This window comes from Gracilinanus agilis, chromosome 3 (genome assembly GCF_016433145.1).
Source record: "Gracilinanus agilis isolate LMUSP501 chromosome 3, AgileGrace, whole genome shotgun sequence".
Taxonomy (NCBI): domain Eukaryota; kingdom Metazoa; phylum Chordata; class Mammalia; order Didelphimorphia; family Didelphidae; genus Gracilinanus; species Gracilinanus agilis.
In genome coordinates this window covers 22,870,629-22,886,433 of record NC_058132.1, presented here as the reverse complement: position 1 = coordinate 22,886,433, position 15,805 = coordinate 22,870,629, and the positions used below count along the sequence as shown (strand labels likewise).

Genomic DNA, 15,805 nt, shown 5'->3' with positions numbered 1-15,805 from the left:
ATATATATATCCTTCTATATTAATTTTATTTGTTATAGGACTAGGCAATGGGGGTTAAGTGAATTGCCCAGGGTCACACAGCTAGGAAGTGTCTGAGGCCAGACTTGAACCCAGGACCTCCTGTCTCTAGGCCTGGTTCTCAATCCACTGAGCCATCCAGTTGCCCCTACTGGTGGGGTTTTCAGGTCAGAGGGGTATGGGCATTTTAAAGAAAAGAAGACAGGATAATACAGAGGTGTTGAAGTTGTTGGGTTCACACAGCAAGGATCCCTTGTCTAAAATCCACCCATAGTAGGATCTGGCTTCCATCTAGCTCAATTACATATAGCCTTGACCCCTTAGTTTTCTCTCAGTTCAGTATGAGAGGTCTGGATGCCTCCAGGCCCCTGGAGGCCTCTCCTCTTCTCAGGCCTTGTGCTTTTCCCTTTCTTTCATGGTGGGTGTCTCCTTGCCTCTGATCTCAAAGCTTTCTTTCCTGAAAGCTGTCTGTGAACCCTTCCTTAATGACTGACACTGGATAGATTGTGAAAGCATCTCTAGGGACCTGATAGAGGCAGCATAGCACAGAGGATAGGACACGAGAGTTGGACTGCAGAAGACCTGACTTCAAATTTTGCCCAAGACACTTTTTAATTGTGTGCCTTGGGTTCCTCATCTGGAAAATGAAGGGATTAGATTCAAGGACTTCTAAGATCCTTTTGAGCTCTGAAATCTAGGACTGGACGAACTTTCCTTTTTTATGGTCTTGAGGTTTCTTCCTGGGTGTGATCTTTTCATAAACGTTTTCTTCTGTGACTTCCAGAGTCTGAGGGTGGAGAGAAGAGCTGTTAGGGGCATCTAAGGCTTCTCCCCTCTTAGTCCTGCTTCTGACCTTCTTGACTTCAAAATCCTGCCTCTACTGCTGTGGCCTCCAGAAATTTTCCTCAGTGCCTGCTGCCTCCTTGCCTAGATTGTTCCCCTATACACAAGGTCTGTTCATCATGGAATATCCCTTCACAAGACCCATCCTACTTTTTCCTATCCATGGCTTAGTTCCTCCTAGAGCCTCCATTTTGAGACAGGGCCCAGGCCAACTCACCTTCATTCCTTTCCTGGCCCTATTTCTGTCCTTCTGGACTTCCAAACCATGATCCCTTCCTAGGTACCTTCATCGGCTCCCGTTTCCCCAAACCCTTTCTCCTTCTCTACTTTCAGCTGCGTATATGCTCCTTTGGGTCAGGGTCAATCCTTGGTTTTTAAATTTTGCTTATATTTTTATGCCCGTTGCTCAGCACAGGACCTGGCACATAGTGAGTGCTAAATCATGGCTTGTTTCCTTCTCTCTAAGGGAGAAGGTAGGAACCGAGAGGGACTCTTTCCCTCCATTTATCTCCTTCCCTCCATCCTGGCCCTGTTCCTGGGCCCCACAATTAACCAGCATTCCCTCCTCTCTTGTAGTTCCCAGGGGAGTCCTTGCCCTTTATGCATGTACCTGGTAGATGTTCTCAGATGGGGCAGCAGAGGAGAGAGAGGAGGAACCCTGGCCCTATGGAGGAGGAAAGAACAGCCTGGTCAGAGACAAATATGACATCAGGGATGGAAAGGACCTTAGAACAGGGAACTTCCAAGTTGGGAGGGACCTTAGATTAGGGAATGCTAGAACTGGGAGTGGTCTTGGGGCATAGAATGGCAGAACCAGGGTGTGTGTGTGTGTGTGTGTGTGTGTGTGTGTGTGTGTGTGTGTGTGTGTTTAGAACCCAGAATGCCAAAGCTGAGAGGGTCCTTAGAACAGGGAATGTCCTAACTCAGAGAGGCTTTAAAGTGAGAAAAGAGAATATCAAAGCTGGGTGGAACCCAGGGCTAGAGAATATCAGAGCTAGGGGAGGCCTTAGAACAGAGAATGTCAGAACTGGGAGGGCCCTTAGGGACAGGGATTTTCAGAGTTTGGAGGGACCTTCATCCAACCATCCACCCATCCATCCATCCATCCATCCATCCAGCAACAAGCAATTATGAATCACCTTCTCTGTGCCAATTGCTGTGCTAGGCAGATACAATAGCAATAACTGCTCTCAAGAAAGTTACACTCTAGCTCTCAGGGAATCAAGGAGAACAGTGTATGATGAAAGACTTCCAGTTGCTCCTAGAGCTGAGCCTAGGAGTTAAGGAGCCTTCTAAGAGGCTGGGTTGAGGCAGGGAGTGCGTTTCAGGATTAGGAACTGCTAACACAAAGGTTGGGAGGCAGGAAATGAATATTTGAAGAAGAGTAATAAAGTCATTTTGGGGAACTATCCATTGTATAAAAGGGAGAGATAAGTAATAGGGCAGGAAAGGGAGGGTGGGGTCTAGGGGAAGGGGTTTTTATCTGATCCTATCTCCCTCTTCCAGTTGGCTTCTTAGAAGACTCTCTTTTAAGCCCAGTTGAAGAACCAACTTTTATAGGAGCCCTTTCTGGACTACCTCCCCTCCCCAACTTCCCAGTTACTCAAGATTATAGGAGCCCTTGAAGCTGATGGAGAAGAGGGTTCTATGGCCAGGCTTGGGTGTTAGGAAAATCATTTTAGCTCTTCTCTGATTCCCCATCATTTTGATTTCCTCTTTTAGTCCTGCCTTTTCTTCTTTAACTATTTCCTTCTCCACCAGTGTTTGGCTTTTAATCAGTCCTCCTTTTCCCCACCCTTATTTTACTTTCCTTCCCACTCCCTCCCTTCTTATTCCCCTCTCATTTTTCTTTCCTTATTTAGGAAAATCATTTTAGAAGCTGTATGCAAGACAGATGAGAGGGAAAAGAGACAAGGCAAGGAGACCAATAAGGAGGCTTTTGTAATAGCCCAGGCCAGAGAGGATGAGGACCCAAATGAGCGTTGTGGCTGGATGGGTGGGGAGAAGATGGGTGAGAGAGATTTTATGGGTGAAGAAAAAACAAAACATGGCAACTGGCTCTGTGGGGGGTGAGAATGAGATGACAATGAAACCAGGGATGGGAGCCTGAGGGCTGGGAGGTTGGTGGGGTCCTTGACAGTAATAAGGAAGATAGAAAGAGGGGAGAGTTTTGGGGGAAAAGATAATGAGGTCTGCTTTGGACATGTAGAGTTTGAGATGCCATTTTGCAATGTCCAAGAGTAGGTTCGATGATAGATCTCTGGATAATGATCTTTATAGAGATGATAATTAAGCTCAGAAATTAAAGGGACCTTAGGACAGGGAAGGATCTTAAAGCTTCAAATATCAGAATTGGAAAGGGCTTCAAATATAGATTGTAGCAACTAGAAGAAGTCTTGGAAATTACTTACCTCCAGGGAGGATTGGGAACCTAGTCCCCAACAAGGCGTCCCATTCCACTCTCAGACATCTAATAGGAGATTTTTTTCTCAAATGAAATTCCCTACTTTACAATTATATCCCATTAATGCTAGTTCTGTGCCAAGGTATATTCTTCTTTTTTAAATTTTTAAAAATTTTTAACCCTTAACTTCTGTGTATTGGCTCCTATGTGAAAGAGTGGTAGGGTGGGCAATGGGAGTCAAGTGACTTGCCCAGGGTCATACAGCTGGGAAGTGTCTGAGGCTGGATTTGAACCAAGGACCTCCCGTCTCTAAGCCTGACTCTCAATCCACTGAGCTATCCAGCTGCCCCCCCAAGGTATATTCTTACCAATATACCAACAGGGTCCAAATAGAATAAGAAGTCTATTCCTACTTCAGCTACTCAAAGATGGTTATCACATCACTCCTGCCAGACCAAATTTTTTCTTCTCCAGCTTGGTCACCACTAGCACTTTCCATTGGCATGATCTTGGGCCCATCACCCTTCTGAAGTCCCTCCACTGGATGTATTATAGTTCATCAGTATTCTCCAGTGGTTATTCCAGTCAACCTCTTAGAGCCTAGAAGTGTTTCCAGGTCTCGGTGAAGTGCTCCCTTCCAACCTAATGATAGATAACCCCAAATCTAGGAAGAACACCCTTTCTTCCTACCTGTGCAAACCGAAGTGGGACTTGAAACCATTTATTCATGAATGGAGTGGAGTTCTCACCTAGAGGGAAGAAAACCAAGACAGAAGATCTTGGTATGTTCTTAGCCTGAATGCTCTGAGAGAATAAGTAGACCAAAGAGGATGTGGGGGAAAGCTAGGTGGCACAATAGATAGGGGACTGGAAATGGAGTCAGGAAGACCTGAGTTCAAATCCAGCCCCCAACACTTAATAGCTATATTGTTGTGTTTTGTTGTTCAGTCTTTTCCAGTTGTGTTAAACTCTTTGTGACCCTTTGTGGTGATATTGGAGTGGCTTGTCATTTCCTTCTCCAGTTCATTTACAGATGAAGAAACTGAGGCAAACATGGTTAAGTGACTTGCCTGAGGTCACATGGCTATTGAGTGTCTGAGGCCACCTTGGAATTGGAGACTTCTTGACTCTGGGTCCAGCATTCTATCCATTGTAGCTGTGTGGCTCTGAGGACATCCCTTAAGTTCTATCTGCTTCAGTTTCCTCCATTATAAAATGGGGACAATAATAGCACTTACCTCCCAGTGCTCTTCTGCCTTAAAACTGTAAATTAGTATTGATTCTAAGACAAAAAAAGGGTTCTTTTTAAAAGTATTTGTTTCCTTCTTTCTTTCCTCACCTTCTCTACAACTACCTATAGCATATCTATAATCTGGGATTCTAAGATTTCAAGGTGAGCCCCCAATAAAGCTTCTAAGATTTCTATTTCTTTAGTTTAGGAATCTCTAGTTGGTGATTTGATAGTTGGAGATTTCATGATGGGCTCTTCCTGAGTACCTCCTCTCAGCTCCAAGTATTTTCTAGAGAAATTCCTAGAAAAATGTAAATTCCTTGAGGGCAAGGATTGGGTCAATTTGTTCACAAAATGCTATCCTAATGGGTCCCTTATCATGGTACGGAGGGAACCCTGAGTCCTCCAAGACAGTGACTATGAGAAGAGGTTTCCAATATAGTTCTAGTAGCAATCTCTATCTGTTCTCCAATGATCTAAGGAGGCATTTCCAAGGAGACTATCAGGGAAATAATAACCATTTCTATACCTTTGTTAGTTGCAGAAGATGATGAGATAAAGAAATTCTACTATGGAAAAATCAATAGCCACATTCCAACTCAATGACTTCAATGTCAAGAGTGGGATGAAGAAGAAAAATATGGTTCATGAATAAGAAATGAAGAAAATATACCTACATTTCAAGATGAGAATTTGGATGTGCTAGACATGGCAAGCATAAATCCAATCACAGAATTGGAAATTGATTCTATTCTAACAGAAAGGAAATGATTGATTACCAGTGTGGTAAGTCAGACCATTAGTATGTTAGGGATAAAAATAAAAAGCAAACTAAAATAAACAATTAGAAAACATGATGTGTAATGGAGACAACTCTAACATGACCTCTTTAATGCAATTGTTGATGCTGAAATGTGGGAAATTGATAAAAGAACTAATAACAACATCAACATAGAATATTGTCATTTCCTAAAGAAATTTAAGCAATGAAAGCTAATTGCTACAATGAGGAGGCTAAAAGAACCTAGAGATCTTATCACCAAACAATTACCAAACAGGGAGATATGACAACAGCAATTGCCAAAGAAGTCTTAAAAAAAAGAAGGAAGTGGGGTTCTTTGAGGGAAAAAAAACATTTTAAAAAAAGGATCTGTAATGACAGAGAGAAATTTTTTTTCTTTTGACCAGGAGAATGAAAAAATGGAAGGAAAAGAAGGAAAAGGATAATTGTGCACTTAGAAATCAGTTGTTGATTGTCAGAGATGGGTAGTGATACTAACCAATAACGAATTTAGTAGGCGATATTAGCCTGGGAGGTAGAGACACTCTGTACCAGCACTGGCAAACCTTTTTGAGATCATGTGCCCAAACTGCAACTTCAAGCTACCAGTGAGCCCCCCTCATTACCCTAGGTAGTGGAAGGAGGAAGTGCTTGTATTTGGCTGCTGGGTAGAGGGGCAGGGCATGTAAAAAATGTTCTCAGTGCTGTGGAAAGGGGAAACAGAGCAGTATCCTCCATGCTGCCAGGGCATGGGCGCCATACCTTCACTAACACAGCTCTATGCTAGAGGCCCCATGTGGACCTGGCCATGGTAATACCCATAGAAGGGATAAAATCCATCTGTGGCACATAGGTAGCTGGCCCAGGCTCTACCATATTTGATCTTAGATGGCTGATGACAGGAGCAACTGCACAATGAAGATCTAAAAGGAGGGAATGATCCCCAGAAACTTTGACTTCATTCCACAGAGAGCACCTTACTGTTGAGAGAGAGGCAGAAGTTGGAGCAAAGTAATGAAATCCATGACTAGACTCCAAGGACTCTAACTTAAAGAAAGAGAAAAGAATTGATGCTCTCTAAGGCAAATTCCTTCATGGCCTTGAGAGTATTTGGGGTAAACAAAATGGTGGTAGGAAGTGTGAAACCTAAGTTCTGTGCTCAAAGGAAAGGGCTGTTAATTCATATTGCTTAAATGGAGAGCGTAAGCACTAACCAGTGCATGCACTCATTTTACACATGAGGAAACTGAGGCCCAGAGATCTTAAGCATTTTCCCAAAGATCACAAAGCTACTAAAAGGGAGAGCTGTGTTTCCCTTTTTGTGAACGGGGGAACTCCAAGAAGTTTCAGTGATGTGGGGATGAGAATGTAGGTCCCCTTGGTGCCTCATGCAGTTGTAGAATTTTGGGGTAGAAAGGGACCTCAGAGATTGCCTAGTCTTACCACATAATTTTACATTTGCTCTAATTGAGCCCAAAGTCAATTGGCCAATCAATGGCTAGGTGCCATTTACCCTTTTTTTTTTTTTCCTGTGATGCCACACTGTCTGTCAAGGGCTATACTTACTTTCTTTCTGGGCCAGATGAGTTTTCCTTTCTTGCTTTGTATCTCCCTGGCTACCATGAGAGGCCCTAAAACAGCAGGAAAGAAGAGCAATGAGTAGTCATTCTCCTTGGGTCCCCCTGGCTTGGGTGTAAGTGAAAAGGAGATCCCTGAATACTTGACATTTGGAGGGTTCAATAGGTATGGGGAGGGAATGTTACCAGCCATCTCTTGAGACCCTGACCAACAATCTACTAGTCATCTCCTCCTAGATTAAGAGAAGTTACTCATCAGCCTCTACAATTCACAACTGAGCTCATTATTTCCCCCAAGAAGTTTGTCTCAATGTACATCACCTCCTCCCCTTCAACTTCCTTGTTTCTGTTGAAAATAACTATCATCCCTCTAGACATCTAGCCTTGGAGCTGTTGGTGAGATCTTCCCCTTGAGGCGCTACATCCAATATGTTGTTCCGTCAGTTGTTGTAATCATTCTCTCCTTTCCACTTGTGAGGTCCCTGCCCCAGTTCAGGCTCTGATCTCCTTATCTAGACTTTTGTAAGATCTTCCAAACAGGTCTCCTCCCTGTGTCTCTTAGATGTCTGCTTCTCACAACTGATAGAAATCCCCATAAGGCTCAAGTCTGAGACTCTCTTGCTTAAGAACCTTGCAGGGTGTGTGATTACCTATTGGATAAAATATAAGCTCCTGAGACTGGCATTTAAAGCCCTTTCCCTTAGGTCTGGCAGTGAGTATGATGACTTGCTTCCTTGCTCTAGACACACAGTGCTTCTCATAATACAACCCAAGATCACTGCAGATTTTTCAGCCGTCATGTTAAACTATTGGTTTCTATTGAGTTTTCAGTCCACTAAATCCCCCAGATTTTTATAGATGATCTCCTGACTAGCCATACCCAATTTTTACTTGTGAGATTGACTTTTTGAACCCAACTGTAAGATTTTACATTCAATCTATAAAAATTATTTCTTCCTTCTCTTTTCTCCCTTTCTTCTTTTCTTCTTCATTGCCCCTCTGTCCTTCTTCCCCCCTCCCTCCAATTCTTCCTTTCTTTCTTTCTCCCTCTCACCCCCACTCCTCTTTTCTTCTCCCTCCCTCCCTTCTTCCTTCTTTCCTGGGGGTGGGGGTGGGGAGAGGAGCCAAGAAGGTGACTTAGAAGCACCAAAAGCTCAATCTCTCTCTGACAATACTTCCACACCAATATTTATAACGTACTTCAAAGACAACAGAAACCCGAATCCAACAAGGAGAGGAGGATACGGGATTCTCTTGCAGAAAACATCTTAAAAGGTGAGCACAGAGAGGTTATTTTCACAGGATAAAGGACAGAAGAGTGGACTGAATACCCTTCCCCATTCATCACTGGTGATCTGCTATCAGACCTCCAGGTTATGAGAACCTAGGCTAGAGACTAGCTGTGACTGAATACTCTCCCTACTCCCCTGCCCTCCCCCCCATCACGAGGTGACCTATGATCAGACAGGCAGGCTGTGAGAACCACCCAGGGTAGAGTCTACAGCTTCGAAAGATCATCTGTCTCAGACCCATCACACAAAATCCAGGACTCTGATAACAGTTGGTAGAGAGGAACATGGCAGGAACACCCTCCCTCCACTCAATCATTAGTGAGATCAGTGCATGAATGGTTGGTAGCACTTCCAGACTTGGAGAGTTGGGGAGATCCAGTTTAAGAAAAACAAAACCAAAAACCAAATGGAGAGAATGGGAAATAGTTCTGAGTTCTCTCCCCCGATTTGGGGAGAAAGTCTAGGAGGGAGGGTAAACCAAGGAAACTCCATCCTACCCTCCAGTCTTTTTGGCGCACAGGACATAGATGAGGGACCCAATCAAAGCCACCTTAGCCACAACTCCAATCAAAATGCCAGCTGTGATCACTCTGGAACGTAGACCTGTTGTGGAAAGGTCCAAGCAAAATGAATATGCATTTAGTAAGTGCCTCCTATGTACCCAGCACTGTGCTAAGTAGTTTTTACAAATATTATCTAATCTTCACAAGCACCTTGAGAGGTAGATGCTATTATGATTTTCTTTTTACAGGTGAAGAAACCAAGGCAGACAACTCAAGTGTCTTGTCCAGGATCAAAAAGCTATTAAGTATCTGAGGCTAGATTTGAAGTCAGGTCTTTCCAACTCCAGATCCAGGGCTGTAGCCACTTTTCCACCTAGCTGCTTAAGAAGAGAAAAGGAGCCCTTAATAGTTTGTTAGTTTATTTGTTTGTTTTTTTTTAGGGGTGGGGGTGGGGAATGGGGGGAAAGTTCCCATTATAAACAGACTTGGTCTATGCTTCTTGCACACTGACTATTCCTTGGTAGGATTGTATTGTCAGCATCTGGAAAATATCCAGGGACATTTGGGTATTTGACAGCACATTAGATCCTAAATGCCTGACACAGAGCTTACCATGCTCCCCCTCAATAGGTCTCCCCTCCCTATCCCCCTTTATATATATATATATATGCCCCCCCCCACAAAGAATGACTTAGGAATTTACTTTTAAGTTTTTCTATCTGCCTTCTTCCTCCATTCCCATATCTCTTATCTCATTGGTATTAGTTCTTTTTTTTTTTTTAACCCTTACCTTCCATCTTAGAATCAATACTAGGTATTGGTTCTAAGGCAGAAGAGCAGCAAGGGCTAGGCAATTGCGGGTTAAGTGACTTGCCCAGGGTCACACAGCTAGGCAGTATCTGATGTCAGATTTGAACCCAGGACCTCCTGTCTCTGGTTCTGACTCTTAATCCACTGAGCCACCCAGCAGCCCTGAGGGGGTATTTCTGGCCCCTCTTCTCAGTTTCTATAACAAATACTCTCAGTCAGGTTCTCATCTCTTCTCTCCTAGACTATGGCAATAATACTCCCTCCATCTCATTTCTTGACCTTCTTGCCTGAGAGCTCTTAGCTCTCTCCTATCCATCCTTGCCATTGCCTCCTAAATTAGGAAGTTAGTTAGAAAGTTAGGAAGATTATCCTAACTCTCTATTGGGACCACGAAACTCTCCAATCCCAAATCCTTCAATGGCTCCCAGTGTCTAGGGAGTAAATTACAAGCTCCTGATCCTGGCTTTCAAGGTCCTTCGCAATCTGGCTCCCATCTACCTGTTCAATCCTTTGATCTATTCTGTTATCCTTGATTATTGATATATTCAGTTATTCTTCAACCTTATTATCATGTGACTTTCTATCTCTATGTCCTTGCTTAATCCATTTCTCATGTTTTGAATGGACTTTTTTTCCTATCCTTCCCATAACCTTTTCTTCAAGGTTAACTCAACTGCCTGCCTCTTTGAAGAAGTCTTCCTTGACTCTCCAATCTTCCCCACTTAAATGAATTAAATTGAAATAAATTAATGAAATAAATGAAAATAAATTAAACTGAAAGTGCTAATGGGGGAGTAGTAACGGCTCACATATCTAGGGCCCTTTAACTTTCTGTAGCTTTTTTTTCCTAGAGTAGATTGGCAGCACCACAGTTCACAGAGCTCTGGAGTTAGGAAGACTCATCTTCCTGGGTTCAAATCTGGATTTAGCTACTTACTAGCTGTGTGACCCTGGGCAAGTCACTTAACCTGTTTTGCCTTAGTTTCCTTATCTGTCAAATGAGTTGAAGAAAGAAATGGTAAAACCATTCCAGTATCTTTGCCAAGAAAACCCCAAATAGGGTCATGAAGAGTCAGACATGCCTGAAAAATGATCGAACTGAAGCTTTTCCTCCAGCAACTTTGTAAAAAAGGTAATGCTGGGTTTAGTTGGTAGACCTGCACTACAAAGGAGGAAATTAAGAGTCAGAGAGGTAATATAAGTTGCTTATTAAATGTCAGAACTGAGATTAGAGTCCACACCCCCAGAGCTCAAGTCTAGACTTTCCCCCACTGTATTCTATAGCCCACTCCAGCATGAAGCTAGGGTTAGAACCTGGGGGAGCCTTGTTTGTCTTTTTCTTGGCAAAGGCTCTCAGCCATTTGGCTGCTTTTAGTCTTTCCTCTGCTGATGACCAGCACTTAATGCTCTGCAGCTTGTCTGCATATATTTGTTGATTTATTGTCTCCCCCATTAGAATGTGAGCTTTTTGAGGGAAGAGACTGTCTTTTGCCTCCTTTTGGATCCCCACTACTGAGCCCAGGGCCTGGCACGCTGCTGTTGTTATTGTTGTTATTTGAGTCTTTGTGTTAGCAAAGATCCTGGAGTAGTTTGTCATTTCCTATTCCAGCTCATTTTACAGATGAGAAAACTGAGGCCAACAGGGTAAAGGGATTTGCCCAGGGTCATATAACCAGTAAGTGCTTGAGGCTGAATTTGAACTCTTGACTGGCACTCTCTTCACTATCTCACCAGCTGCCCCCTGGCACACAGTAGGCACTCAATAAGTGCTTATCAATCGATCGATTGATTGATGAAATGCCTTTGCGAGGTGAAGCCATGATATGCTTCATTTCTCAGGTTCAGTTCCTCTCTTGGACCCCTTTGTTGTTCGCTTTCTTCCTGGGCTCTCCAGGCACTCTGGGAGCCTGAGCTACTGTTTCTCTGTCCCACCTCCTGTAGTGTTCCATGCTATGCCCTGTGGTCAGGAGGTGCCCAGGAAGGCCTTCTGAATGATAGTCTAGGATGCTCATTGGGGCCCTCTCCCAGATGTGACTTGCTTTTGCTAGAGAACTGTGGTGCCCACCACAAAATGCAAGTGATATTTCTCTACATGTTTACTGTGGAAACGAGGATGGGGCCACCTACAACTGCCAACTTGGCCATCCACAATGCAGACTCCAGAATCGTGTTAGAAAAGCTCTCAGGTGGCCTCTGTGGTTCCTCTCAGTTCTATGTTTTTTGGCTCAGTGCCTCAGATACAATCTAGTCCAAACCATATCAATAGTAACGCCATCTCCATTTTCTCTGAGAAATCATCAGTTAGCATTTTCTTGACTACTTCCAGGGATGGGGAGCTCATTATCTATGGGGAAAGTCCATTTGCTGATGGTCGGCTCTCATTGTCAGGAAAGGTTTCCTTTTTTGGAACTTAAGTCCACTTCCCTGGAACTTTCCCCTACTGCGCAATCTCATAAGCGACAGGACTGTCACCTCCTCTAACCAAGGCTCACACAGTCCCCTCTTTGAGAAGCCTGGGCCCCTGCTGGAAGATGGAGTCAGCCTGGACCGCAGACCCGGCTCCACACCCCTGTTCTCCCCCACCATGTCCCTACCAAGCTTTGATGTGTTCCCTCTGGCAGAGCCCTGGGAGTCCGAGGTCCAGATCTGGCTGATCCCAGGTCCCAGGCTCAGATGAGAGCATCATTGTGAAGTGCTTAGCACAGTGTCTGGAACACAGTAAGCCATATGTAGCTGTTAGCTATGAAGCAGCTAGTTGGCTCAATGGAGTGGGAGGTCCTGGGTTCAAATCTGACTTCCTATCTAGAGGACCCTGGGCAAGTCACTTAACCCCTTTACTGCTCTTCTACCTTGGAACCAACACACAGTATTGATTCTAAGATGGAAGGTAAGGATTACAAAAATATTTTTTAAATGTTAGCTATAATTATTTTGTTAAAGACCCTCCTAGCTCTAAATTAATAATCCCTTTGAATCCTTTTTTTGTCTACCAAGGACTCAAGCATCCCCTGACTGTCTGGCCCAGTTATTCTATTAGAGCCAAGGCAGGACCTTGAAGCCTGGGGCTGGCTCCCACCTCCCTAAAACAGAAGAGGCACATCAGTGCCAAAGTGACCCTCCCTTCCTCCATCCCCATCCCCACTTCGGATGGCAAGTGGGAGAGGCAGTTACTGAGTCCCTCTTCGCTGTCCCCGAGTTCTCAGGCTTGGCTTCCCCACTCCTGCTCCCAGAAACTTGTCCAGCAGAGAAGGAAAAGGTATGGAGGGCCCCCACACCACTGGCCCCTGCGACTGGTTCCCCAGTCAGGTCTAGAGCCTGGCTTCTCCCTGCCCCCGGGCAAAGGGGTTCATCCAGGAGATCTCTTGCCCTAGATTGGAGGAGGGCAGACTTGGAAGGGAGCACTCACCATACACCTGTAGGTGTGTCATCACCGTTGTTACTTCCAATTCCAAGTCAACAATCTGGACGATGTAGTCGTCATTGTCATTGAAGGTGAGGTTGGGGATGAGCAGAGAGCCATTGTGGAACACCTTCTCCCGGTTCCTTGCTGGTGTCTGTTCTCCTTTAGAAACTAGGTAGCTAGCGATCTTGTTGGAGGATTCTGTTGACTTCCTGTACCAGATATACTTTAAAGGGGACTCCAGGGAGCCCTGGATGATCAAGGTGACATTGCTGCCCACTGTCCCATAGGGTGGGCTTGCCATGATGGAAGACCCTAGAACAGATGTCGGCTGGCTCCAGCAGCTGAGGATGGAGGCTGAGGAGGGGAAAGAGGTACCTCATGAGAGACTTGGGTTCCTGAGGGGCTCCGTGTATCCAGGGAGAGGGTGGGAGCTGCTAAACTGGCCCCATGCTCTTCCAGGGCCTATTTGAATAGGACAATGGGTGTCTGTCTCCATCTCTGCAGAGGAGCCAAGCAGTGGGTCTTTAACAAAAGCTATCCCCAAACTCAATCTAAATAAGAACCTCCACTTTGGCCACACAGGGACGCGGGTCAGAAGATGACTGACCACACTAGGCTGAACACCGAAGGGAGAAAATGGTGGAGCTGAAGCCAAAATGAGGTCTTAGATCACAGGATTCAAGCCTGGAAGGTCTTCTAGAGATGTCAGGGAGTTCAGTGCCCTCATTCTGCAGAAAAGGAAACTAAGGCCCAGAGACTTTAGCTAGTCTGCCCAATGTTCCACAGCAGGCAACAGAGACAACATTTGAACCCAGATCTCCAAATTCAACGACTCTTTTCTTCTCCACCCTGTGTGTACATTAAGGCTCACAGTTTTATGCTCCCACAGCCCTGGGAAGGAGTTTGGGCAAGTATCATTATAGCTATTTTGCCAGTGAAAAAATGGGATCAGAGAAATTTAGTGACTTGTCCATGGCCATACAAGTAGTAAATAACAGCTGGGATTTGAATCCATGTCTCCTCTGACTCCATGCCTATCTCTTTGCCTCTGAAAAGATACCACTGGGTCTTGTCTCAGCCCTGAACTCATGAAAGGCTTCCATGGCTGTTTTGGGAGAGATTGTTTCTGGGACAGACCTCCAAGGACTAGTCTGATTTTCTTGTCTGGACAGAATTCCCCAGGCTCTGTCTCTCTCTCCTCACCACCCTCCTGCCTGTAGAAGTGGTCTCACCTGTGATCAGCAGTCCCTTACAGGGGCTGTCTCTCCTGTGGGTACCTTCTGAGGGCCAATCCTTAGGTCTGGAACTCATCCTGTGTGATCACCACTATCCCTCTCAGGAATCTCTGCCTCCCTATCCCAAAGCCAAGAGCACACCCTGGAGAGATGTTCTTGCTGGTCTCCAGGCTTGGGCTTGTCCTTGTCTCTGAGCCCGGAGTGGTCTCTGCTTAGTTTCTTTCTTCTCTAGGAAACTGAGTCCTCCCTCTCTTCAGGGCTGAACCTCTATTCTTTGCAGGACTTTACAGGGTAGAGATTAGGTCTGACTTTCTCCTTCCCTCAATGACTGGTTTCCTTCCTCCCTCAGGGAGCTCCTCCCCTGCTCAGATCTTTCCTGCCGTCTAGGAAGAAAGGGTTTTGCACCCAGGGGGCCATGTGTTAATCAGTGTTTCCCTCTTCTCAATTTTGGTTACACGTGTTACCCCAGTCCTACTCCAGTCACTTCTTTCTCCCAAGAAGAGACTGTTAAGCCTTTCTTCCCTCCATCAAGCCCTGGGTTCTGAGTTGGGCTGGCTCCCTACAACAGAAGAGATATATCAGTGTCAAAGTGACCCTTCCTTCCCTCATCCCCATCCCCACTTGAGAAGGCAAGTGGAAGAGTCCCTCTTCACTGTCCCCCAATTCTCAGGCTTGGTTTCCCCACTCCCACTCCCCAAAAACTTGCTGAATATGGGTTTTTAAAACTTCAGGATGAAGTTCATGAGCTAATAAATAGTATTATCAAGGAAACAGGACATAATAGTCAAACGCTGTGAGCTTGCCTCTCTAGCCCAGGGAAGTCTCTCAGTCAAAGGAACAATGTGAACCCAGGAATCCTTAGCAAAGAGAGCTTGAGCCTGCCCCTGAGCAATCAAAAGAGTGTAACACAGCTCCCCAAGGCTAAGCATCTCATACTTCCAATGGGACGCATAATCAAGTGCCAAGGCTGACACTCCAGAAGACCTGGGAATCCAGGTACACCAGCATTGGGAATGGACCCCTCAGGCTCATGGCTCAGATGCATTCATGGATTTCAATTCTAGCTGTTTCATCATTGGCAGAGATCTATGGCATCCTCTAGTCATGACTAGCCCATCACTGAGCAAGCCAAATGGGGTCGGTAGGACATCTTTGCAAAAAGAATATTGCCACTCTGTTGTATTAATGCTTACCTTTGGGTCTAGACCCCTAGCATGCCACGCTGCTGCTGCAGCCTCATTCCTCTTCTCATTTGTTGTCTCCCCTCTCTAGCTAGTAAGCACCACCAGACAACAGCAAGCAATCAACAAGTTAAAAAATGTTCACTGTGTGCCAGGCATTGTGTTAGGCTTTGGGGATACAAAACCAGAGAATGAAATAATTCCGGCTCTCAAAAAGCTGACATTCTTGGGGGCAGCTGGGTGGCTCAGTGGATTGAGAGTCAGGATTAGAGACAGGAGGTCCTAGGTTCAAATCTGACTTCAGACACTTCCTAGCTGTGTGACCCCGGGCAAGTCACTTGACCCCCATTGCCTAGCCCTTACCACTCTTCTGCCTTGGAGCTAATATACAGTATTGACTCCAAGATGGAAGGTAAGGGGTTAAAATTTTTTAAAAAGTTGACATTCTAAAGCGGGAAAAGGTAATAAGTACATGCATATATAGCATAAATTAAAATTTAAGAAATGCATACATAGATGATGTATAT

General features: G+C 45.0%; 1 protein-coding gene across 1 annotated transcript; it reads right to left on the bottom strand.

The window, feature by feature from the left end:
- Nucleotides 1–712: 712 nt before the first annotated feature.
- LOC123239950 (carcinoembryonic antigen-related cell adhesion molecule 3-like) lies at nucleotides 713–14,173 on the bottom strand. Its single transcript, XM_044667274.1, has 7 exons — nucleotides 14,095–14,173; nucleotides 12,866–13,216; nucleotides 8,644–8,749; nucleotides 6,844–6,908; nucleotides 3,956–4,014; nucleotides 1,472–1,525; nucleotides 713–805 (listed from the first exon to the last, which is right to left on the bottom strand). The coding sequence occupies exons 1-7, from the start codon at nucleotides 14,171–14,173 to the stop codon at nucleotides 713–715; spliced, it is 807 nt and encodes a 268-aa protein (XP_044523209.1).
- Between the last annotated feature and the right edge of the window lie 1,632 nt (nucleotides 14,174–15,805).